The 26,025-nt window shown below is 51.2% G+C and overlaps 2 protein-coding genes across 3 annotated transcripts in view; one reads left to right on the forward strand and one right to left on the reverse strand.

Moving 5' to 3' along the window:
* Positions 1-181, reverse strand: part of KLHL22 (kelch like family member 22) — a 26,436-nt gene extending 26,255 nt beyond the window's left edge. Inside the window, exon 1 of one of the 2 annotated variants that reach the window (XM_029226991.1) lies at positions 123-181. The gene's annotated coding sequence lies outside the window, so the exon portion shown is untranslated. The remainder of the gene's footprint in view (positions 1-122) is intronic. The other variant, XM_029226987.1, reaches the window with a different exon arrangement.
* Positions 182-11,431: 11,250 nt separating this feature from the next.
* Positions 11,432-26,025, forward strand: part of MED15 (mediator complex subunit 15) — a 60,841-nt gene continuing 46,247 nt past the window's right edge. Inside the window, exon 1 of the mRNA XM_029230823.1 lies at positions 11,432-11,590. Coding sequence (XP_029086656.1) covers positions 11,523-11,590 — 68 coding nt within the window. The 5' untranslated portion in view covers positions 11,432-11,522. The remainder of the gene's footprint in view (positions 11,591-26,025) is intronic.

The raw sequence follows: 26,025 nt of genomic DNA on the forward strand, positions 1-26,025 counted from the left end.
CCCAGTCCGCGCCCGGCCCGCGCCCCCGCCCGCGTCCTCCCGCGCTCGCGCCCCGCGCGCCCGGCCCGAGCCCGACCCCGGCCCCGCGCCGAGATCCCCGCCGGCCCGCGCTTGCAGCTCACCTAGCGCCGCCGCACGCTGAGGCCGCACTCGTGGAGGCGGGGCGGGGCGCGCGAGGCGGGGCCTCGGGAATCACGTGGCCTCACTGCGCAGGCGCCGGACGAACGCGGGCGGAGGCGAGGCGGGGCGGAGAGGAGGGCGTGGCCCTTGCAGGGGCGGGGCAGAGGGCGTGGGCCAGGCGGAGGTGGGGGCGGAGGTGGGGGCGGAGCGGAGGGCGGGGCCCGGGCGGAGGCTAGACTCCCTGGAGGCCGAGTCTCCACTCGCTTCCCGACCCCGGCGCCGGGCGCGGCAGAACGCAAAAAGAATGAGGACGGGAAGGAGGCCGTGAAGGAATGCGTTCTGGCGAGGGTGGGGCACTGTAAATCCATTTCCTCTTTCCTCCCCTCGGTCCCTTCCTCGGGGTCCCCTGAGTCGCCCGCCCCCTGCTGGATGCTGGCAGGGACATAAAACACCGCCAGTGTGAACAGGTGTTTTCCTGTTTATCGAGGTTGTGGAGTAAATCCGCTCCCCAGCCCGCAGCCGGGTCCCACCACTACAACCGGCGGCTCTTGCGTTCATTTTTCTCCGCCTCACCCCCAGAGGACCCCATCCTCCGAGGCTCATGGGTGATGGCCGCGTCCGGAGGGTGGGGAGCTGTGGAGGAGCATGTGGCTGGGGATGGCTCGAGGTTAAAAAGAACGGTGAGCGAACGTGGAAGAGGGAGAAAGTAAGTGAAAGAGAAGCACTGTCCTGGCTGAGCGTAGACAGCTGCGTGTGGCTCCAAAGAGGACTCGGAGACAGGGCCAGCCGAGGAGCGGAGGTTCCCAATGGGAGAGCGCTTCCAGGAGGGCTTTACGGAGGTGGTAACCCTCCAGCTGTGTAACAGATGAGGACTTTTGGGGAGCGGGAAAGCATTCCAGGAAGGGGACAGTGTTAGCAGAGGAATGGGCAGATGCAGCCAAGCGAGTGGTTGGCAGGCTGCCAGGAGTTTCTGAGCCTGAAGGAAAGTTAAGAGACCAGACCCGGACCTCCAGAGATGGATGTGGCCCTGAAGGCAGCCTTCAGCCTTCAGCCTGGGGGGCAGATGCCAGCACCTGTTGCAGAGACTGGACTGGAGGGGGCATCAGGGAAGCTGTGGCCTCAGGTGGACAGGGAGTGGGGTCAAAGGACAGTGCTAGCTGGAAACTTGGGGAGGGAGGCAGATTCCCTAGTACCGGGGAGTGATGGGTGAAGAGGGGTGAGCCCAAGACATGGCGGTGGACAGTGGGGCTATCCTTGTCACAAGGAGCCTGGAGCAGGAGCAGGTTTAGGGAAAGACAAGACCCACCATGGCCCCAGGACAGTAAGGAGGCTGCAGATGTCCAGCTGAGGGCCTTTCTGGGGGAGTCATGCACTTCTGGAGGTGATACACCGAGTCAGAACAGGTGTGGGGAAAAGGAGGGTGGGCTGAGTGCAGAGCACAGTGGTGTTCTGGGGGCACCCAAAGGGGACAGGGGAGGAGTCATCTCAAAGGCCCAATGGGGCCAGGGGTAGGGGAGGCCTTTCCTCGGTGTGGCAGAAGCCAGCCTGCAGTGACTGAGGTGTGAAAGGAGGTGAGGACAGGAAGACAGGCTTCAGAGGCCCAACCTCTTAGAGGACAGATGGGACGACAGTGTGAGGGGAGAGACTGAAGGAGGACACCTCCAGGGTAGGAGAGAGGAGCTGGCAGGTGGGGAGCATGAGGATGAGTGAGGGGAGGAGGTCAGGGGCAAGGGGGGCCACTGGCCAGGACTCAGGGGAGAGGACATGCCCCAGTTTTCTCTAAGCTGGAGGGACCATCATCTCAAAATCCACCTGGATCAAGTCTGTGGTTCCCCTACAGTAACGTTCACAAGGAGAGGAGTGGCAAGGTGGGGGAGGCCTCAGAAGTGGGGTGTCCTGCCAGAGATGTGTTTGCTTCCTAGCAAATCCTCCATTCCCTGAGGGTACAAGCTTTATCTGCTCCTTCATGTCTGTATTCCTGCACTGCACAGAGAACAGGGCTGGCCTGGTGCTCAGTAGGTGCTAAGTAAGTACAAGTTGAGGGAATTGGAGTAGAGAGAAATCAGAAGCAGAGAGACTGGTTAAAGGGCTGATATAGGGACTTCCCTGGTGGCACAGTATTTAAGAATCCGCCTGCCAATGCAGGGGACACGGGTTCAGTCCCTGGTCCAGGAAGATCCCACATGCCACAGAGCAATTAAGACCGTGCGCCACAACAACTGAGCCTGTGCTCTAGAGCCCATGAGCCACAACTACTGAAGCCCGCACGCCTAGAGCCCGTGCTCCGCAACAAGAGAAGCCACCCCAGTGAGAAGCCCACACACCGCAACAAAGAGTAGCCCCCACTCACCGCAACTAGAGATAACCCAGGCACAGAAATGAAGACCCAACGCAGCCAAAAATAAATAAATAATAAATAAATAAATTTATTTTTTTAAAAGAATTAAAAAAAAAGAGTAGCCCCGCTCACTGCAACTAGAGAAAGGCCGGGTGCAGCAACAAAGACCCAACACAGCCAAAAATAAATAAATAAATTAATTAATTAATTTTAAAAAAAGTGGAACACTGTTGTTTAAAATAAATAAATAAATTTATTTAAAAAAATAAAAGGGCTGGTATAGATAAAGGAAGATTTGAAGTCTCAACAGAACGGAAACATCTTAAAGGAAAGACCAATGCATTTGCCTGCACAACAGTTTGATCACAGCCATCCTAAACAAACAAAAAACAATTGAGGAAATTGGCAGCAAGTGGCAAATGGTATATAAAAATTCCATAAAGGGAACTCCCTGGCGGTCCAGTGGTTAGGACTTGGCACTTTCACTGCCAGGGCCAGGGTTCAGTCCCTAGTTGGGGAACTAAGATCCCACAAGCTGCGTGGCGCAGCCAAAAAATAAAAGTTTTTTTTCATACAAAACAAACGGTATTGATTCCATTAATTAAATGGAAATGAACATGAACAGTTAACACTCAAAAGAGGACAAAAACAGGGACTTCCCTGGTGGTCCAGTGGTTAAGATTTGACACTTCCAATTCGGGGGTCACGGGCTCAGTTCCTGGTTGGGCAACTAAGATCCCACATGCTGTGTGGCACTGCCAAAAAAATAAAAATAAAAGGAGGGACAAATACATAACTTAATACCTGAGAGAATCATGAGTATCAGTGAAAGTAAAAAAATGCAAATGACAACATATATCAATGAATGTATTTGCAACATAACCTACAAAAGATTATTATTCAAAATGTATAAGGGATTTTTTTTAATAAAGAACTTTTAAAAATCAATAATTAGAAAGGCAACCAGCCAGAAAAATGGTAAAGGATCTTTACTGCAAACTCACAGAAGAGGAAGTCCCAGAGGGTGTAAACAAAGGAAGTAGAGTTCAATCACATTAATACTCAGGAAATGCAAATGCTACACCACATTTTCCTACACTGTTAAAGAAAATATTATTCTGACATTTGTTTAAACCGTAAGAAAGACTATTCAGGAAGACTATTGCAATCAGGGGTTGTCAGTAGGGGAGAGCTCAGGCTCAACTCTGGATACAGCAAAGATAGCTGGGGATGTAAAGCAAAGGAACAGGCTGAGGGGGTCATTGGATGTAAACTTACTAACGTGAGGGACTTCCCTGGCGGTCCAGTGGTTAAGACTCCGCGCTTCCACTGCAGGGGGCACAGGTTCGATCCGTGGTCCGGGAACTAAGATCCCGCATGCCGTGTGGTGGGGCCCCCCCAAAAATTATTAACTTGAGACATCAAGGGTGGGGGATTCTTACTACACTGGCCCAATGGGGTTATCCAGAGTTGGGGACGAGGAACTTGATCAGATTTCAGGGGTGGGGGGGATTCTCCCTGAACTGATTGGGCAGAATGGTTTGCCTAGGCTGGGCTAGGCAGGCCGAGAACGGGACAGGTACCACAGCGGAGGTCTAGTCAAGAGCACTCAAAGGAGCTGACTAAAGTTTGCTCAAGGAGAGTCTTTGTCAACATCAACATGGCAAAATATAAAGTAGGGGGAGATGAAGCAGCAGTTGGTGAGGGTGGGAAAGTACATACATTGCTGATGGAAATGTAAGTTGGAACAGCCAATTTGGAGCTTAGTAGTGGTTTAAAAACATGCCTGCAGGGCTTCCCTGGTGGCGCAGTGGTTGAGAGTCCGCCTGCCAGTGCAGGGGACATGGGTTCGTGCCCCGGTCCGGGAAGATCCCACATGCCACGGAGCGGCTGGGCCCATGAGCCATGGCCGCTGAGCCTGCGTGTCTGGAGCCTGTGCTCCACAACGGGAGAAGCCACAACAGTGAGAGGCCCGCGTACCTCAAAAAAAAAACCAAACATGCTTGCAAAATCTTTGACTCTCCTCCCTCCAAAAGGTAAAACCCAATCTTCCTTCCTCCCCTTGAATGCGGGCTGGACTTAGTGACTGGTTCTAAGGGACAGAATGAGACAGAAGGAAACGTGTGTGACTATAAAAGGCATTGCACCTGTGTCTTGCTCTGTCTGTGGGCCATGAGCCACCATGTCATGAAGACACTCAAGCAGCCCTGAGGAGAGGCCTGCATGGACCCGAGACCTCTGTCAAAATCAGCACCACCTTGCCAGCTAGGAGCAAGCTGCCTTGGGAGCAGATCCTCCACCCCAGCCAGGCCATCAGAGGACTGTGGTCCTTGGAAGGAGTCCAACATCTGCCTGGAACCTCAAGAGAGACTGAGCCAGCACCCGGCTCAACCTCTCCTGAATTCCCCACAGAAAGGGTGGAAGATAATGAATGTTTATTATTGTTGTTTTAAGCTACTTGGCTGTGGTGTAATTTCTTATGCAGCCGCACTAGATAACTGATACCTAGAACAATTGGTAGTAGCTATTAACATTTAAATAAATGTACAGTGGCTCTCTGCAAGCCAACAATGCCACTTCTGGGTATCTACATTGGAGAAATACTCCAGATGGAAGTGAGACAGCGTAGTGGAGGATACTCACTGTGGCATATCTTCAATTGTGAAAAAGCAGAACCAAAGTGGATGTGAGACAGTAGGGAAGGGGGCAGGGCACAACCTTTAAAAGAATGACACAGCCATCGAGGATATAAACTGGTTAGAACCAACTAGGTCCAAAACAGTGGAAAGTGTGTCTTCCAGTGAACCTTGAGCCTCATTATATGCTCAATATAATACATTAGCTAACTGAAACAGCCACCAGGGCCAGGACAGCTCCCAGGCCGACCATAAAAGGCCAAAAAGTGGGCAGTGGTCTAATTCCTGGAAATCCCCGCCCCTTCCCCAAAAGAATTGAAATAATCCTCCTGCTTAGCCTTTGAAATTACCCAGCCCTAAAAACTAACCACTCCCACAGCCCGGAGCCACTCTCACTTTCTGAGAGGGATGCATTCTGTCTATGGAATGTATACCTCTCTAAATAAACTCGCTTTCACTTTACTGTGGCTCACTCCTGAATTCTTTCCTTCACGAAGCCAAGCACCCTCACTTGGCGGCCAGTCCCAGGGACTCGCCCGATTCCTGGGACATGACCATCCTCTCACACCCCCTTCTCCTGCAACATCTGTCCATAAATAAACCGGGCTGCATCGGTCCTGTGGGATGACCTGCAGCAGATAATCTAGGGGCTGTGATGTAGCAATGACTCTTTTTTTTTTTTTTGGCCATGCAGCACAGCTTGTGAGATCTTAGTTCCCTGACCAGGGACCAGGGATCGAACCCTTGCCCCTGCAGTGGAAGTATGGAGCCTTAACCATTGGACCACCAGGGAAGTCTGGCGCCACCCCCCCCGCCCCGCCCCCAAGCCTTTTTTTTGGAAGCTCAGGTTCTTTATGTCTTATCACAGAAAGAATTCAGTGAGAGACAAAAAGTGATAGGTAAGAAGTGGATTTATTTAGAGCGATACACACTCCACAGGCAAAGTGTGGGCCATCTCAGAAGGTGAAAGGCCCTGAAATATGGGGTGGTTAGTTTTATTTTTTAATAAATTTATTTATCTTATTTTTGGCTGTGTTGGGTCTTCGCTGCTGCGCACGGGCTTTCTCTAGTTGTGGGGCTTCTCTAGTGGGGGCTACTCTTCATTGCAGTGCGCGGGCTTCTCACTGTGGTGGCTTCTCATTGCGGAGCATGCACAGGCTCTAGGTGCGCGGGCTTCAGTAGTTGTGGCATGTGGGCTCAGTAGTTGTGGCTCACAGGCTCTAGAGCACAGGCTCAGTAGTTGTGGCGCACGGGCTTAGTTGCTCCGCGACATGTGGGATCTTCCAGGACCAGGGCTTGAACCCGTGTCCCCTGCATTGGCAGGTGGATTCTCAACCACTGTGCCACCAGGGAAGCCCCTGGGTGGTTAGTTTTTATGGGCTGGGTAATTTCATAGACTAAGGAGTGGGAGGATTATACCAGCTATCTTGAAGAAGGGGCGGAGATTTCCAGGAAGTGGGCAACAGCCCACTTTGTGGCCTTTGAAGGTCCGCCTCAGAACTGTCAAGGTGCCTCTGGGTGTGTCATTTAGATGCTAATGTATTACAATGAGAGTATAATTCGGCTCAAGGTCCACTGGAAGTCAAATCTTCCACCATCTTGGGCCTCGTTGGTTCCAACCAGTTTTTGTCCTGTCCTCAATGGCTATGTCATTCTTTTTTTTTTATTTTTTCCCCCGGACGCACAGCCTCAGCGGCCATGGCTCATGGGCCCAGCTGCTCCACGGCATGCGGGATCCTGCTGGACTGGGGCACGAATCCGCGTCCCCTGCATTGGCAGGCAAACTCTCAACCACTGCACCACCAGGGAAGCCCCCTATGTCATTCTTTTAAAGGCTGTGCCCTGCCCCCTTCCCTCCTATTTCAGATTGGCATATGATCTTTTTTCTTCTTTTTAATTTATTTATTTTATTTGTTTATTTTTGGCTGCTTTGGGTCTTTGTTGCTGCGCGTGGGCTTTCTCTAGTTGCGGTGAGCGGGCTTCTCCTCGGGCTCCAGGTGCCCGGGCTTCAGCAGTTGTGGCTCGTAGGCTGTAGAGCACAGGCTCAGTAGCTGTGGTGCACAGGCTTAGTTGCTCCATGGCATGCGGGATCTTCCCGGACCAGGGCTCGAACCCGTGTCCCCTGCATTGACAGGTGGATTCTTAACAACTGTGCCACCAGGGAAGCCCTTGGCATATAATCTTGCAGTTAAAATTGTGTGTATTTTACACCCATTACAGTTGTCTGTATATAGATTTGCCCATGATGTAGTTCTATACTCTAAATTATAATTAAAATTCTGGTTAATAAAGAGTTGTTAATACTTGAGACAATGCTTCTGCTATGATGTAGGTTTAAATACAGGATCCAGATGGCATCCAGCTCATGACTTGTTTTATTTTTTAAACTAATGGTGGGGTAGGGGGGAAATTTACCTAAATATGAACATTGGCTGCCTCAGTGATGGGATTTATAATGTTTGGTCCTTTCTAAAGTTTCTACTGTGTGTTGCTTTTAGAAGCAATAACTGCCCCCCAACACCACACTCATAAATGATTGCAGGCTCCAGGCCAAACACAGAAGAGGGGTTACATCTAGCAGGTGCTGGGATGATAGTGAAACAGGAGGGAAGCGGGCAGGGCACAACCTTTAAAAAAAAATGACATAGCCATTGAGGACAGGACAAAAACTGGTTAGAAACAATGAGGTCTAAGATGGTGGAAGATTCACTTCCAGTGGACCTTGAGCCACATTATACGCTCATTGTAATACATTAGCATCTAAATGACACACCCACAGGCGCCATGACAGTTCCAAGGCTGACCATAAAAAGCCAACTTCCTGGAAACCTCTGCCCCTTCTTCAAGATAGTTGGAATAATCCTCCTACTCATTAGCCTTTGAAATTACCCAGCCCATAAAAGCGAACCACCGCATATTTTGGGTCTGCCCTCACCTTTTGAGATGGACCACATTCTGCCTATGGAATGTGTATCTCTCTAAATAAATCCACTTCTCACCTATCACTTTGCCTCTTGCTGAATTCCTTCTGCACTGACACATAAGGAACCTGAGCTTTGATAAATCCTGAGACCAGGTGTGCGATATCAATTAAAAGACAGTGGGTTTGAGTCCCAATCTGAGTTTTGGCTGGGTTCAAATTCCATCTGAGGTGTGCGGTTTCAAGAGGGGCAGGTCAGCACCTTCCAGGGACTGAGCACCAAAGTGAGGAGGGGTATCAGAGGGGTCCCTATGTGAGGCTGGAAGGAGAGAGCCAGAGCCTCTGAGAGGGTGTGCAAGGCTCTCTAGGGGGAATATTCCTCCACCTGCGAAGCTTCCAGCTCGTGCTTCCTGCAGGGCCCAGGATGGTGCCCACCAAATGTGTGGCCAGTGACAGGGTCCAGCTATGGCAAGGTAGCCTCAGGAACCAGCAGAACGGAGATTTAGCCCAGCCAGGAGCCCACCCCAAGTGGTGTGGGATACAGTCACACCTCTGGCCAGCTTTAGCTTACTCCATCATTTCCTCCCCAGGGTCTAAACCATGCAGGTCCATTTCAGGATCGACCTTCCTGTGGCCTCCCTCTTTCCCCAAGGCCAAGAGGTCTGTAGCTGTCTCTACCTCTCTTTCCCTAGGGATGGTGATCCCTAGTCACCATCCAAACTCTAACCAAGGTATCACCACCTCTGGGCCCCAGAGGAAGTGATGAGTAGAAATAGAAGACTGGAGCAAACACCAAAGGGGGTAGCACTTAAGTTTATCCCGATGACAAATTCTTGACAACATTCTGGACCTGTTTGTCTCAGGGCCCAACAGTAAGGACAGGAAAGAATCACTGGATTGGAGACATACAATATCCATAGCCAATATTTAATTCATGAATCACTCAGTTTATTGCACACAATTAGCACACGACACAGGTTAGTTGAATTAGGGAAAAGAGGGTAACAAACCACTCTGAGGAGGTCAGGAAGGAGGTGTCTCTGCACAAGCAGGGTCTCCAGTCCAGCAATGGGTCTCAGGATAAGCAGAGTGGGAAGTAGCTCTCTGGCAGCCTCCATCTGGAACACTCTGAGTTACTCAGCTTGGTGGTCTCTTTTTAAGGAGCAACGGTTATGCCCAGGGGAGGGGATCTCGCCTTTATCAGTTGCTCCTTCTGTTCCAGTGACATACATTGCCCAACAGCTGTCTTATCTAAAGTAACACTCTCAGTTTATCACAGACACTCCCAGTTCTTTAGTGATGTTTCAAAACAACTAATATGGAAATTCACATTGGCCACTGTGACTCCATTTTGAACTACTAAACTTAGCTTAACGTACCTTAAATCCTATAGGTTTCATATACGATGAGTAGGAATCATAACATAAAAGAAATCACATCCTAACAGGGCCTCTGTCAGTCTGTCTGTGAATCTATGTGCCATGCTCTCTCCACCTTCCTAGAACCAGAGTGCAGGGACTTCCCTGGTGGCGCAGTGGATAAGACTCTGTGCTCCCAATGCAGGGGACCTGGGTTCGATCCCTGGTCAGGGAACTAGGTCCCACATGCATGCTGCAACTAGGAGTTCGCATGTTACAAATGAAGAGCCCTGGAGCCGCAACAAAGGAGCCTGCCTGCCACAACTAAGACCCCGCGCAACCAAAAAAAAAAAGAAAGAAAGAAAAAGAACCAGCATGCAGAATAGGCAGAGATGTCCTGGGGTCCCCATTAACAAGCTCACTTGAGTTGGATGTGATGTCCATCCTCTTCTTCCAAAAGCCCCAAGGGTCTAAGGATTTGACAGTGAGGACTGGCTTTGCCAATGGAGTTATAAGACCAAAGTTTTCCATAAATTGGTAAATGGAATCTGCAGGGCTGAGGATTTAAATAACAAAATGCATCTGAAGTCCAAATACAATATAGGACACACCGCAGTTACACCTTTCCAGTGATTCACAGAGAAACATTTATAAGTCAACTTAAAAATGTTCATGACAGTGGAAGAATGTTCATGACAGTGGTGATGGTTGCACAACCTTATGAATATGTGAATATAGCAAAAAACACTGAATTGTACATTTTAAAAGGGTGAATTATATGGTATGTGCATTAGATCTCAGTTCTTTTAAATGTGCAAGAGGGATAGAGACAAGGTGATGAACCATTCTGGTCAGCCTGGGGGTCGTCAAGACACGGACTTTTGGAGCTAAACCCAGGAGAGTCCTGGGCAAACCAGGACAAGTTGATTACCCTAGGGACAGATTTTTTTTTTTTTTTTTTTTTTGTGGCCACGTGGTTTGTGGGATTCTAGTTCCCCGACCAGGGATCGAACCCAGGCCCTGGCAGTGAAAGCACGTAGTCCCAACCACTGGACAGCCAGGGAATTCCCAGGACAGAATTTTAAAAAATTATTTTAGAAAGAATGAGAGCAAAAAAGTTTGAAGCTGTGAACAGCTCTTCTATCAATGCAAAACCTGAAACCTGAGGGCAAGACGGGTCCCTTTGGGGAACCTGCTCACTCCCTCCTCTCCCAATCCCTCCCCCCCACCCCCTACTCCTGCCTGGGGCTCAGGGACACGGGGTGGACACAGCCCCTCCTGGGCCAGGCACTTATTAGGCGTCAGTAGGTGTCAGTTCACTTTCTGTGAGGCCCATCTTGGTGACTGTCTATTTAGCACTTGGGGACCTAAGTTGGGCTTAGGATTTTTGTCACCTGCCTTCCCTCCGCAGGGCCACAGAAAGGCCGCATAGGTTCAGTCTGGCAGAACTCTTATCCTCCTAAAAGTATCCTCAGGCTTCAACCCCTGCCCATTCCCGCCTGCCTCCAACTCCCCTGCCTCCTCCACTCAGCAAGTTTGTGCGCTGTCAGCGAGCATCTGGAAGGTGTTCTCCTGTTGGGCCAAACAGGAAAGCCTGTGTCTAAAAATTAACAGTGTGGTTTGGGTTCCTCACATCTCCAACCCCTACAAAATATAGCCATTGGTGGGATATGAGATTCCAAAAGTCTAATGGAGAGAAGCATCGTCTGGTCCCTCTTGGGATGCGGCGCTGGAAGGCAGCCTCAGGGAAGTAGGGCCCGGATCGTGCGGGCAAAGCAGGGGCACAGCAGGTGGCTGATAAATCTCTGATAATCTCTCCACGGCATCCTCTCAGGTAGCGAGCGGCCGCGCGCGGCCTCCCCGAGGGGTGTGGATCCCCTGGACTTGCACAGTAGGGCCACAGGCTAGGCACTCGACGAGGTGCAGCTGCCGTCAGCCTCGGGCGGCTGGGAGCGCGGCGGGGGTGGGGCTCCCGGGCGCCCGCGGACTCCATTTCCCACAGGCCCCCGCTCGCGCCCCAGTTCCCACAATCCCCGTTCCGCTTCCGGCGCGGCCGAGACGCAGCCGACGGCTTCCGGGTTTGGGCCTGGCGCTGCGGTTGAGGCGGCGGCTGCCGAGCGGGGCGCAGGCGGTGGGAGCGGGGCACCGGTATGGACGTTTCGGGGCAGGAGACCGACTGGCGGAGCGCCGCCTTCCGGCAGAAGCTGGTCAGCCAAATGTGAGTAGGGGCCGAGGCGGCGGCGGCGCGACCCCCGGCCTTCCCCTCAGCCTTCCCTTCCTCATCCTTCCTCTCAGCCCTCCTCGCGGAGGGGGAGGCGCGGCCGGACCGGGGGATTCCGGGCGCCGGATCGCGGGGTACCGGGGCGTGGCCCTCCCCTCTGTCCCCTCCGCTCTCGGCCGCCGCGGTCGCGGGTTAGCGTTCCTGGGCCGAACTCTGCCAGCCGGCGAGCCCCGGCTTCTGAGTCATCGTCCTGAGCTTTCTCATTCGTCATTTGTGTGCTTGGGAGGCAACCTTTCCCCAGCTCTGCGTCCCACTGCGGACGGAGGAGGCCGGGGCCGCCAGTGGCGGCTTCTGCAGGTCTGGGCGCTTTGCGATTCCTCCTCGGAGAAAGCGCCTTGGGGCGAGGGCGGAGGGGGTGGGCAGAAGGGGCGGTGGGGGCGAGAATCTACGGGTGACCCCCCTCCCCCCCGTGGACTTCGCCGGAGGGTGGCAGGAAGAGGCTGTCAGGAAGCGACCTTCGGTCGGGAGTGGGAGTGAAGAGCTGGGGTTGGTGCCTCCTCTTCAGTCTCAGCTGCTGAGACCATCGATGCAGGGGCTGCCGGGCGCCCTGGGCTTCGCGCGCGGAGCTTCCGCTCCTCCGCACCGGCTGCTTGTTGGTTTACTGTCTTCTACCGGGCTTGCCGGACCGGCGGGCTGTGCTGGCGGGGATCAGCCCCTGACCTTGGGGGACGCGCCGCCGCCAAGGCACAGTTACAGGGCAGGCTTTCTCCTACTGGAATTGACGGTTTGGTTAAGCAGTTGGGGAGTAGGCGGCGAATAAACTGAGTCCCAGAATGATAAGTAGGAGTGTGAAGGGCCATCACTGCAAGCTGAGGAGTGGGGAGCGTGAGTGCCCACCGCGTGGAGGACCTCGTGCTAAGCTGAGTTCTGGGGTTTGAGGAGATGATCGTGCAAGGAGGGCCAGCGGGGGCTGACCCATTAGCTGTGGGAGTGCTGTGCTGGGGAGATGAGCCTCTATTTGTCATGGGGCCTGCTTTGAGGTGGTGAGATGCCAGAGTTGGGAAGATCCCCTGAGTCCCCGAAGATGGATCAAGAACAGAGGAGAGAGGCCAGTGAAGCCCATTATGAGAGTTTTGAGCTGTTGGGGTCTGGGGACCTGTCGTTTTTCATGCCTGTATTCCCCCTGCTAGAGCACTGTGTGTCACATCGCTCCGTAAAATGGTTGTGGAATGACCTAGTCAGGCAAGAGATTCTAAAGGCCTGCATTAGGCAGTGGTAGAAACTGAAAGAAGATGATTCCAGAGAAAGCAGAGAGCGAGCGCAGATGGTCCTTGATGACTAACTGGATGGAGGGGGTGGGGTGCAGCAGTGTGCAAGGAAGGAAGTGGGGCGGAAGGCAGGGAAGCTCTCAGTCCAGTGCAGGCAGTGGGGACTGGAGAGCTAAGCTCCGGGCCCTGCGGTGGAATTGTCTGGGGACAGATGTGCCGATATTGCAGAATCAGTGAATGTTGGAGTTACCAATCGATGAAATCTTGAGGATTGACCTACTTAAGGGCTCTTGTAAGAAAGGCCCCCAGGGCAGAGAGTCCTCTTTGAGGGAGCCCGGAATTTAAGGACGGGAAGAATGAGTTGCCGCCAAAGGAAATGGGGCAGGTGGGGGAGTGTCAGAGGGCTGGGGGGGCCATTGAAGAGGACTGACTGAGTACTTCTTGATTCAGCCTCCTTCTGCTTCTAGAGAAACTGGGTTCTTTTTTTTTTTTTTTTTTTTTGCCAGATTGCTGCTATTACTCTTCTGTTGCTGCCAACAAACTGTGTTGCTTAAAAACAACACAGGTGTATTATCTGACAGGTTCTGTAGATCAGAGGTCTAAGTGGGCTCAGCTGAATCTTCTCCTCGGGCTCTTACAGGGCCGAAATCAAGATATTGGCAGGTGCATTTCTTCCTGGAGGCTCTGGGGTAGAATTTGCTTTCAAGCTAATTCAGGTTGTTGGCTAAATTGAGTTCCATGGCGTTGGAAGACTGAGGCGAAATCGTTCCTAACTGGCTGTTAGCCTTTCCAAGGTCAGTCTTTGTTCCCAGAGGCTGCCTCCATTCTCTGTCACACTTTCTATGTGGCCCCCTCCAGCAAGGGTGGGCTCTTCTGCCCCATTTCTCTGCCTTCAACCAGAGAAAATAATTCTCTACTAAAGGCTCAGATTAGATTGAGCCCACCTGGATAATCCAGGATGATGTCCCTACTTTCAAGTCTATAACCTTAATTACATCTGGAAAGGCCCTTCTGCATCTACTGTTGGCGTGTTCCCGGGGTTAAGGCCTGGGCACTTTAGGGAGCCCTTCCGTCTGCCACCACTGGGATGAGCAGTTTCAGAGGCTTTCTGCCTGACATCATGTGGGTGTTCTCAGTTCTCAGATTTGTCTGTTTTCTCTCCAGGTTTCACTTTGAAAGCTGTGATTCTTGGTGCCTTGATTTATTGTGTTCACAGCATTAAAAAAGAAGGTCAGGATACCTGACATGTTAATTCTGACTTTCTCCAGTGTTTATGCTGTTGTTTAAAGTTGGCCGACTTGGGAAATGTTTTTGTTTTTTTTTTTTGGCCACACCACACGGCATGTGGGGGATCTTAGTTCCCAGACCAGGGATCAAACCCGTGCCCCCCTGCATTGGAAGCACGGAGTCTTAACCACTGGACTTCCAGGGGCGTCCCTTGGGAAATGTTTTGAACTGAGGTAATTTACAGTTGAATGAGGGAAGCCAAGCGAAGACCTGGGAAGTTTCAGTGGGAGGGGGCTCCCTGTCCTCACCTCACTCTTGAGTAGCTCCCGAGAGAATAGGCTGAATAAACGGCTCCTGGCTTCCACTGAGGAAAAGCAGTTTGGAGTTGGGGCTGGTTAGGAGGGCCCTTGAAGGGACTCTAGTGCAGCCTCTTCTTAGCCCTGCACTGCCTCTGCCTCCTCTGGGCCTCCCCGAACTTCTGCCTCCACTCACTGATCACTGCCCTGCTGACAACCCATCAGTGACTGTCCTCAGAGTCCGAACAGAGCTCCAGATGTCCTCCCCACCCCCACCCCAGCCTGGCCTAGCCACCTGCTCTCATACCCCCACCCTGTTCCACCCTCTCTGGTCTTTCAGCTTCTTGAGCATTCCAAATTCTTTGTTCTCTCCCTTTAAACAATTTGTTATCGAGTATTTAAGATATTCCACAATGAGTAGACTTCCTCTCACTGTATTCATGACTAGTTCCTTTTCCTCGTTGACATGTCTGCTTAAATATTAAATACTCAAGATCTTTTTCTGCCCACCCTGCCTAAAGTGGGTCACCCCCTGATATCTTGTATCTCAGCCCCTTTGAGTTTCCTGTAAGACTCCAATCCTATGAAGCATGGCACCTGGCGTATAAACCACTTGCTGAAGAGTGCAAGAGTAGATATTTTCCTGGGTGTTGTGTGTGCCACCTTCTCAATGACAGTGGCCTTCATTACCTGCGCCAGCATCCATTGTGAAGCTTGGGAACACCCACTTTCTCCACGTGTGAGCTGAGTGACCTTGCATACGTCACCTTTCTGGGTCATCTCCCTCATCCATGCGAAGGCAGGAGTCCAGTCTGTCTCACAGGGGTGGTGGGAGGGAAAAGGAAGAGACCTCCACTCGCGCTCTAGCAGAGGGCTCGGGACTCAGTGATGTGTCCCCTGACGCCCCCTCCCGCGGCCCTGGCAGGAGAAGGAGCCTTGTGGAGTGAAGGTGGAACCTTTGAGTCTGGTTAGGGGATTGATGACACGGGAGCCTCTGGGGAGGGTAGTTGTGAAACTCTTGGTGGGTTCAGATGGGCTTTTTGTGGAACATCCACTTTCCCTGCAGGACCACAGGAGCAGCCCCCCTTAGAGCCCCTGAGCTGGTCATTGTGGGCCTTGGGCCTGCCTCCTGGGTTGTTGGGTTAGTGTTGAGCACACGTGTCTGGTCTGTCAGCTCCCGGAGAACAAGTGTGTGTGAGAAGTGAGCAGCGCCTCGTATGCCATGGGGTTGGCGAACGGTGAATACATAAAAGGACCACCTTGATCATCTCTTCCCATCTTAGTCTTGAGACTTTTGTACCTCCCGCCCCTCAGTACAGCAGATTGCATCTTAAGGCGTGGAGTAAATGTCTGCTGGGCTGAACAGATTGTAAGGGGAGGACACAGTTGGGGAGGGCAGCCCTGATCAGGGTTCCAGTCAGGGGCCACGAAGGGCTGAGGGAGTGTGGAGCAGAGTGAGGGCGGACCGGTCAGCTGCCTCTTCTGCCAAGGACCCCTAGGGAGGTGTGAGCTCCAGGTCAGGAACCTAGGAGGTGTGGAAATTTCAGCCTAGACCAGAAGGAGAAAGTCGAGTGCTATTTAGCCAGAAACAAAATAAAACAAAGCAAAAAAGCAGAAGAGAACAGACAACGAAACAGCAACTTCCAAGGGTCTGGAGAGGTCTTCAGAAGGACAGAGAGTGTCCTGAAACTTGCATGTCCGGATCCTGCCTGTGGCTTGTGGTCCCTCCCACGGGCAGAAGCCACTGAGTCTTGGCCGACCCTTTTCTGTGGCTTAGCCCACGCAGGCCTCCGAACAGCCCTGTGCCTCCCTGGTGTGACTCTGGCCCTTGTTGTCCAGCGGGGAAGCTGCTGAGCCCACCGCTTTCTTCATAGCCCAGTTGTCATCCACGTGACTGGGCTGATGTCCGTGTACAGCCCAGCTCCAGAATGTCCGTGCCCCGAGGCCAGGGGCCCTGTCTGGTCACCACAAGTCCCAGCGAAGAAACTAGAAAGTGATTGGTGAGACACTGACTTCAGAGTCCTGACCCTTGTCTCTACTGCCCCAGGCCAGGAGTGACAGTGACATGAGGGGATGGGAGCCCTCCGTCATCCAGGGTTTTCTCAACAGCAGCGACAACAGCAGCTGAAACGTGGGGGTGTGCTGTGCACCCTGCTGCAGGAGTTGTTGTATTGGCTCACCCACTGTCTCTGTGCTGGCCCTGAGAGTGGGCGGGCGCACTTGTTACTCCCGTGTAGGGTGAGGAAACTGAGGCATGGATGCGTGTCACAGAGGAGTGCTTGCTGAACCGTAGCAGGACTGGCGAGGCAAACCACTTTTTCACCTGAAAGAGTGGTCACGCCTCTTTTGGGGAAGCGGGGAGATGGCCCTGGAAGTTAACCCAAGCCATGTGCACTGAGAGAGCCCATTGGAGGAGCTGCTGCCGGTAGGCATCCTGTTGGCAGTTTTAGCAACTCCCCATGGGTCACTGGGCCCCAAAGGGTGGCAGGCCCCTCTGCTGCAGTTGGCACAACACTGCTGGCACAGCACCGCAAGCCCCGGCTGATCTTTGGCCTCTGCACAGGCTGCAGCCAGTCCCCAGCCACACCAGCATCCTTTCATAGGTGACCCTACCCCCCTACCAGCTGCATCCCTTACATCCATTCCTGGTCAGAAGTCTTCCAGCTGTTACTGCCATTCCTGACCTTGTGGCTATGGCTGGTCCAGGACCCATGGTGGGCATTCTGGGGTGGGAAGGACCGTGACCACGTGATTATCTTCCTGCCCTGGTCATGAAGGGCAAGGGGTGCCTGCCCCTGAAAAGCATTCCTCAGGGCAGTGATATTGGTTATGTACCTAGAGGGTCGATTTCTAAAGGAATTCTGCTGGATTTAAAAAAATTCAATATGGATCATAGGACCGAGTAGTTTAAAGACCCCATGCCTGTGCGTTCACCACTCAGCTTCAAGTTGTCAACTCTTGCTTCATGGACTCCATCCTCTTTCTCCAGTCACTTTGATGCCCAGAATGTGTGCATGGCAGCCTGTGGATTCAGCTCTGAGCCAGGATCCCTCCTCCAGGGTCTGCACCTGCCTGCTGCCCCCACCATGCCAGGCTGCCCCAGATCCTCACAGGAGCCCTGTTCTTGACCTGGTCACCCTGCCTCCTGCTTGTTCCCCTGCCTGAGAGACCTGTCCTTCCCGTGGCTGAGCGTTTGCAGTCCTATCCCACTCGCCCTCCCAGGACACCCAGCCACCCACCATGCCCCTCTCTCTACCCATGCTCTGTTACCGGTTTGCATCTGAATTGTTTGAACACTTGTTTCCCCCAGTCTGAACCCCTCGTGGCAGGGACACTACAAGAGTTTCTGAACCAGAGTTGATTCCTGCCTCTTCAAGAGTTACGGTGAGCCAACCTGATGGGCCCTCACCTCAGAGTTGGAGAAAGTCATAGCACCGCGCATGCAGGGATGCTGGCAAACTGGCATCCTCAGGAGCCGTGGAACATGGGGTACAGGCTGAGTTCGTTAAATAGACATCTTTGGCTGGTTATCTGAGTGATTTTAATTTTCTTTGTAATTTTTAGTATATATATGTATGTGTGTCGCTTGTTAACAGTAAACATGTATTTCTTTCATAATCAGAAATCTTTTGAAGGAAAGGTAGACCCTGTCTACAGATGAGGAGGAGGTGAGCCGTGGTCACAGGCAGCTGCCATAAGGTGGAAAGTCGCCATGTGCTTTGTGTCACGGTGGGTGTCCTCCGTCGCCTGGGCCAGGTGCCAGCACAGCCGTTCTTTCCACCCCTGCTAAGAAGCATTCTGCTTTCCATCTGAAATTACCTTTCCAGCTGACCCTCCCTCTGTGCTGGTGGGAGAGCCCCAGCCAGACACTCCTGCTGCACGTCAGGCCCTCTGGCTGCAGACACGGCTGGCTTGCCCTCTGTCGTTCTTTCTCTGCCCTGTCAGAGGTCTGGTCTTGGCCTCATTCCCTCCTCATGACCCTGATGGCTCAGCCCACAGTGGTCCCTAATTCCTCTTGAGTTTGTAGAGCCCTTGTTGGATGCATCCTGGCATGAACTGAACAGATGAACTCTTTTTTGCTCTTTTTACACTCATTATTATTTTTTTGCCTTGCCAACAGTATTATAAATTTGTTGAGTGCAGGACCTGGTCGTACACTTCTGCATCCCAGTGAGCTCCTAGCATGGTGCCTTGTCTTAGGTGAGGGATGCAGGGTAATTGCAGGGAGCGTTGTGGAAAGCAATGCTGAGCCTTTTTTTTTTTTGATTGAGACATTCATCTAAAGACAGGGGAGTTCAGGGTGTTACTAGATGGTTCTGTTTAACAGATAAGCGAATGAGTACCTGATCCCGGAGACAGAGGAGGATGTGTTAGGAGCCCAGGCATAATTATCTCGAAACCACAACCCAGTGAGGGAGGGATGTTCCCCTCCACTTTAATAAGGTATCTCTTGGGACTTCTCTGGCGGTCCAGTGGTTATGACTCCGAGCTTTCCCTGCTGAGGGCACAGGTTCAATCCCTGGTCTGGGAACGAAGATCCCTCAAGCTGCAGTGGCCAAAAAAAAAAAAAAATAAGGAGTCTCTTGCTAACCTAGGCGGGGCCTGTTAGTAACCGTTCCTGATTGAATGAGTTAAGTATCCAAGGAGGAGTAACTTATTTGGGACAGTGAGTCCTTGGAGGAGACATTTGACCTTACTTTGAGCTTTTTTTTCCGAGACCGTTTTTTCAGACATACAGAGTTGCAGGGACAGAGCAGAGCGCTCTGGCGTGCTCTCCCTCCGTTCACCGGTTCTCTCACATGGCTCTGTGCTCAGGCTTGGCGAGTAGCAGCTGGGTGCTGTCTGGCTTCCTCCCCTGGACATGGTTTCCTCCAGCTCTGCCTGGGACTCAGGCGGTGGGGTGGGGGTGGGTAGGGACCAGGGCTGAGGTGTGGCCTAGCTGCAGGTCAGCCTTTGTGCCCAGCCACTTGGCATCCAGTCCGGGAGAGGGGTGGCAAGGCGGGGAGGGGCAGAAGGCCCTGCGTGGGGACTTCTGCTCTCTGAAGCCTGTGCACCCCTTGCTCCTTCCAGTGCAGGCTCCTGGGGGTGTGGGGGCAGTGCTTGTTGCTTCAGAAATGGCTCATTCCCATCCCCGCTGTCTCCTGTTCTCTCCCTCTTTCCAACTTCCTTTCCATCCTCATCAGAGGTGCAGTGTGAGGAAGTGATCTGGCTGCTGGGTGTGGGCTGGAGCCCCTGATATAAAGTGGAGAGAATGCCAGCTTTGCCCTGCGGGGCCCTTTTGGGCCACTGCAGGCCCTTCACACCCATCAGGTTGCTGTGAGTCATGCCAGGGAGGATTCAGGCCTGAGACTGTGCAGCGGGAAATCCCTGCCAGGAGTTCAGGGTTGGAATTCAGACCCCAGACCATTGGAGTCCAAACCCGAGGGTGGGGCTGGGGCAGGTTCTGGGGCCAGGCTCAAGGGCCCTCACCAGGCTCCCATAGTGTTTCTTTGTATTGAAGTAAAGCCCACCCATGCAGTGAGCGGCCCGAGGACACGCATCACCATGAAAATGCCCACCAGCTGCCCAGGCTGCATCCTGAACAGGTCTAGCACCCTGTGCTTCAGCCGGTGCAGCCCCTGCCCCACTCTCCTGACTTCCGGGCCATGGAGACGTTTGTTCCAGAATTTCCTGTCGCTGGAATCCCAAGCTCTGCAACCCTGGGTCTGGGCTCTTCTGTTCAGAGTCACGTGTGTGACGTTTGTCCTCGTAGGCAGCAGGTTCTTATTTATGCCGATATTACACTGCATGACCGCGCCCCCCACCCCCACCCCCGGTACTGTCCTGTTGTGCTTGACAGACATTGGGGTTAGTTCCAGTTGTTGGCTGTGTGAACACTGCACCAGGGCCACTTTGGGTCCTGTCTCCTGTGAGTACAGTACTCGCTCTCTGGGCTCTGACCCCAGGGCTAGGTGCAGGGGTGGCCTTCAGCTTCAGCACCGTCTGGAAAATGATTTTCCCAGGTGATACCAGTTGACATTCCCACCAGCCACGTGGGGGAGTTGCCCTTGTTAGACATCTTTGCCAACACCCAGTGTTGTCAAGGAAGCTGCCTTCACAACAAGCACTTTGTTAATTGTTAATGCACACTCAGATTGACCCACCGGGTGCAGAGACAGTAGGAATGGAAGGGATGGCTTAGGAGGGACAGATCTGTCAGGAAGGAAGCTGCAGAATTGGGTGACCGTGTGAGGGAGGCGAGCTCTGATCCTGTGCTAATTTCTGAGAGGTGAGTGCAATGTGACGAAGTGCAGGGTGTGTGGAGTGTCAACCCTCTGGAGGAGAGAAGTCCAGCTGCCTGTGGGAGAAGCAGGGAGCAGACCTGGAAGAGCGTCAGCTGCAGGAGTGCCTCACTGGGGCCCCAAGGGGCATGTGGGTGGAGCGGAGGGAGAGGATGTGGGTGCAGGGAAGCCAGTCCCGGCAGCGCCAGCACGTTTCCACCTCCTGTTTCAGTCAGCGTGTTCCGGGCTGGTGGGTGCGGTACTTCATTCTCTTCAGATAATGTTGCAGATGATTTCAAAACAGGAGGGTATTTTCTGTGATCTCTCTGCTCAGAGATGGCTGTTGCTGACATTTTGATCTCTTTCCTCCAGTCCTGTTTCTTTGGGCATATGACTTGATGTGTATGTATTTTAAATATGCCAACACACACACAGACCCATGTTTCTTAAGTGGAATTAGACTCTGAGTTCAGGTTTGAGTGGTGGCTTTCTCACCGCCAAGGTTCATCCCCTGGGGGGACTCTGGCTGGGACTTGTGTGCCCATGGCCCAGGTTCACATGAGACTGGACACAGCAAGTCTTCTGGTGGATAGGACTCTTCCACATAGTCTGGCTCTGTCTGGGTGGGGAGGGACTGGACCAACCTCTGGTTATGGGAACAGGTTTTGTGAGACTTATCAGTTCCCACTTTCTGAGGCCCAAGCTCTCTAGGCCGAGGGAGAGTCAGAGTGCATGGTTGCTCCCCGTGTGATGGCCCAGAGGGCCCCACTGCAGGGCACTCTTGGGAGTGAGCCTCCTTCAGGCATCTCTGCAGTCATCCTGTGTGCTTGAGATAACTCTTTTATTTCCTATCTTGTTAAAAGTTCCGTTATGGACTTTTCCAAACATTCACAGAAGTAGGGATAATGGAAGTATGGTCTCCCAGCTACTTGGAGAGTTAGCATCATATGGCCAGTGTTTCACCCATCCCTTTCCACCCCGTCCTGGACTGTCTTCAGTCACTTCCCAGATACCGTATGATTTTCACTGCTGGGACTCGAGTGCAGACCTCTGGAAGATAGGGCTTTCCTCCCCCGAAATATTTTACAAAGTCACGTGAGATAAGCATTTTAATAAGCTCTTGGGTTGGTAGAGTCTGTCCTTAACCACGTGGTTGCCCAGTGGTGAGTGGGACACGCTCAGGGCTGGAACCTGGGGAGCCACAGCGGTCCAAGGCCTGGAGCCCAGAGGCCACTGCCTGGATGGATCAAGAGGTCTTTCCAGCATCCTGGTTCTGTTGTGGTCAAACCCGCAGAATGGAGAAAATGATGAAACTTGTGTAGCTTCTGTAGCTCAAATAATGACATATGCTTTAAGAGCAGCGGTAGCGTCTTTAGGTGTTGTTCTTTCATTGATCTAATTCGTCGAGGGTTGAGAAATCTTGCAAGCAGAAATTGGAGAGCTTAAACGGATAAGAAAGTGAAGAGAAAGAGAACAGGAAGGGCTCATAGTCTGGGATGTAGTTTGGCAAACAGGCTTCCAGCTGCAGTGAGGTGAAGCAGGCTCCCTGAGTTAAGGACAGGTAGTTTGCTCTGGTTGCAGTTGGTGACTAAACCATCTGTGTCTCATCATTTCCTCACTCCGAGCTGAAGCCACCTGGGTGCTGGGGCAGGCTCGAGAGAAGACCCCCCCGTCGGCTGTCTGAGCCCCGGGGAAGCTGCCTGTCCCGTGGGGGGCGGTGTGCGATGGCCCCTCTCGGGTCAGTGCCTCTGACCACACTCTGGCCAGGGGGTCCTGGGAGAACTGCAGAATGCTGGGGCAGGTGGGTGGGGGCACTGCTGATGGAGCGGAGCTTCCTGTCTCTGCGTGGACTGAGTTGGGAAGGCATAGAAAGGCGAAGGAGGCCTTTCTTCATAGCTGACGTTCCTTGAATATTTCTTTATGGCAGAGTCAGTGGCACACTCTTTAGGTGCATTTTGTCATTTGATTTTTTAAAAAATTTATTTATTTTAATTATTTTTTTTGGCTGTGTTGGGTCTTCATTGCTGTACACAGGCTTTCTCTAAGGGCTACTTTTCTTTGAGGTGCGTGGGCTTCTCATTGCAGTGGCTTCTCTCGTTGCGGAGCATGGGCTTTAGGTGCGCAGGCTTCAGTAGCTGTGGCTTGCGGGCTTATTAGTTGCTCCGCGGCATGTTGGATCTTCCCAGACCAGGGCTCGAACCCGTGTCCCCTGCATTGGCAGGCAGATTCTTAACTACTGCGCCACCAGGGAAGTCCCTGTCATTTGATTTTTATCAAACTAATATTTGTGCATAAATTTTAAAAGTCAAGGACTGATAACAACTTACAAGAGACTGCGGTGGTCCCGACTCACTGTGTCCTCCCCTTGACCAGGGGCTTTCTTTTCTGGCTGGGGCTTTCTTTTCTGGCCGGTGTCCGTGGTTCTAAGTCACATGCACGCACGGGTCATCACGGTGATGAGTTTCTGATTATCTGTTGACTTTCTCTGGGAACGCAGCTGTTATCTCTGCCTCTCCCTTGTCCACCAGTGTTTCAGCTTCTGGGTAAATGGGTAATGAGCGCTAATGTTTAGGGCCACATGGACAGACGTTCACAGCCGAACACAGTGGCAGACTGTGATGGTTTTCACTCCCTGGGAAAAACATGCCTTCTTAGAAATGTGCCTAGAGTTCTGTGTGCCTGCAGCTGAGTCTTCCTCTGTCTTCAGTCACCTCTCAGTGCAGTTATCACAAGCTTGGTGCTGCTGGGCTGTCTGTCCTTCTGCACCTCCCTTCTGGAGGCCTCAAGGGTGAGGCCCTCTCAGGGGCTTGTCTCCTGCAGGGCTCCAGTGTTGGGGTTCTTGCTTCCTGTATCCTGGCTTTTCTTCTTTTTGGTTCACTGCCTTGTTCTACCAGCTTCCAGGAAAGGGGCTCCAGGGAGGCCATGTCAGTTTGGATGCATGTGGACTTCTAGGGCGGAGGTGCTTCCTCAAGGATTGAGAAGCCTCTCCTGCTGCTTTCTTCCCTCCAGGGCTGGCCTTTTGCTTCTCCTCTCAGGTGAGTTTTGGGCGACTTGCCTTACTCCCAAAACTCACGGCGTGCTTCAGGGGAAATCCCTTCAGTCATTTCCCAGGGAGTCCTGTTTCCTCCACGCCCTGTATTCACTCTCCCACCATGTCTTTAAAGCTGGCCCTTTGACCCTCTTTTTTTTTTTTTTTTTGAATTTTATTTTTTTATACAGCAGGTTCTTATTAGTTATCCATTTTATACGTATTAGCGTATATATGTCAATCCCAATCTCCCAATTCATCACACCACCACCACCACCCCCGCCACTTTCCCCCCTTGGTATCCATACGTTTGTTCTCTACATCTGTGTCTCTATTTCTGCCCTGTAAACCGGTTCATCTGTACCATTTTTCCAGGTTCCACATATATGCATTAATACACGATATTTGTTTTTCTCTTTCTGACTTACTTCACTCTGTATGACAGTCTCTAGATCCATCCACGTCTCTACAAATGACCCAGTTTCGTTCCTTTTTATGGCTAATATTCCACTGTATATAAGTAGCACATCTTTTTTATCCATTCGTCTGTTGATGGGCATTTAGGTTGCTTCCATGACCTGGCTATTGTAAATAGTGCTGCAATGAACATTGGGGTGCATGTGTCTTTTTGAATTATGGTTTTCTCTGGGTATATGCCCAGTAGTGGGATTGCTGGGTCATATGGTAATTCTATTTTTAGTTTTTTAAGGAACCGCCATACTGTTCTCCATAGTGGCTGTATCAACTTACATTCCCACCAACAGTGCAAGAGGTTTCCCTTTTCTCCACATCCTCTCCAGCATTTGTTGTTTGTAGATTTTCTGATGATGCTCATTCTAACTGGTGTGAGGTGATACCTCATTGTAGTTTTGATTTGCATTTCTCTAATAATTAGTGATTTTGAGCAGCTTTTCATGTGCTTCTTGGCCATCTGTATGTCTTTGGAGAAATGTCTGTTTAGGTCTTCTGCCCATTTTTTGATTGGGTTGTTTGTTTTTTTAATATTGAGCTGCATGAGCTGTTTATATATTTTAGAGATTAATCCATTGTCCGTTGGTTCATTTGCAAATATTTTCTCCCATTCTGAGGGTTGTCTTTTCGTCTTGTTTATGTTTTCCTTTGCTGTGTAAAAGCTTTTAAGTTTCAGTAGGTCCCATTTGTTTATTTTTGTTTTTATTTCCATTACTCTAGGAGGTGGATCAAAAAAGGTCTTGCTGTGATTTATGTCAAAGGGTGTGCTTCCTATGTTTTCCTCTAAGAGTTTTATAGTGTCCGGTCTTACATTTAGGTCTTTAATCCATTTTGAGTTTATTTTTGTGTATGGTGTTAGGGAGTGTTCTAATTTCATTCTTTTACATGTAGCTCTCCAGTTTTCCCAGCACCACTTATTGAAGAGAATGTCTTTTCCCCATTGTATATCCTTTCCTCCTTTGTCATAGATTAGTTGACCATAGGTGCGTGGGTTTATCTCTGGGCTTTCTATCCTGTTCTATTGATCTATATTTCTGTTTTTGTGCCAGTACCATATTGTCTTGATTACTGTAGCTTTGTAGTATAGTCTGAAGTCAGGGAGTCTGATTCCTTCAGCTCCATTTTTTTTCCCTCAAGACTACTTTGGATATTCGGGGTCTTTTGTGTCTCCATACAAATTTTAAGATTTTTTGTTCTAGTTCTGTAAAAAAATGCCATTGGTAATTTGATAGGGATAGGGATTGCATTGAATCTGTAGATTGCTTTGGGTAGTATAGTCAATATTGATTCTTCCAATCCAAGAACATGGTATATCTCTCCATCTGTTTGTATCATCTTTAATTTCTTTCATCAGTGTCTTATAGTTTTCTGCATACAGGTCTTTTGTCTCCTTAGGTAGGTTTATTCCTAGGTATTTTATTCTTTTTGTTGCAGTGGTAAATGGGAGTGTTTTCTTAATTTCTCCTTCAGATTTTTCATCGTTAGTGTATAGGAATGCAAGAGATTTCTGTGCATTAATTTTGTATCCTGCAACTTTACCAAATTCATTGATTAGCTCTAGTAGTTTTCTGGTGGCATCTTTAGGATTCTCTGTAGTATCATGTCATCTGCAAAGAGTGACAGTTTTACTTCTTTTCCAATTTGTATTCCTTTTATTTCTTTTTCTTCTCTGATTGCTGTGGCTAGGACTTCCAAAACTATGTTGAAAAATAGTGGTGAGAGTGGACGTCCTTGTCTTATTCCTGATCTTAGAGGAAATGCTTTCAGTTTTTCACCATTGAGAATGATGTTTGCTGTGGGTTTGTCATATATGGCCTTTGTTATGTTGAGGTAGTTCCCTTTATGCCCACTTTCTGGAGAGTTTTTTTTTTTTTTTTTTTTT

The sequence above is a fragment of the Monodon monoceros genome, unplaced genomic scaffold (assembly GCF_005190385.1).
Source record: "Monodon monoceros isolate NGI ecotype Baffin Bay Population unplaced genomic scaffold, NGI_Narwhal_1 Super_Scaffold_1, whole genome shotgun sequence".
In the NCBI taxonomy this organism is placed as follows: domain Eukaryota; kingdom Metazoa; phylum Chordata; class Mammalia; order Artiodactyla; family Monodontidae; genus Monodon; species Monodon monoceros.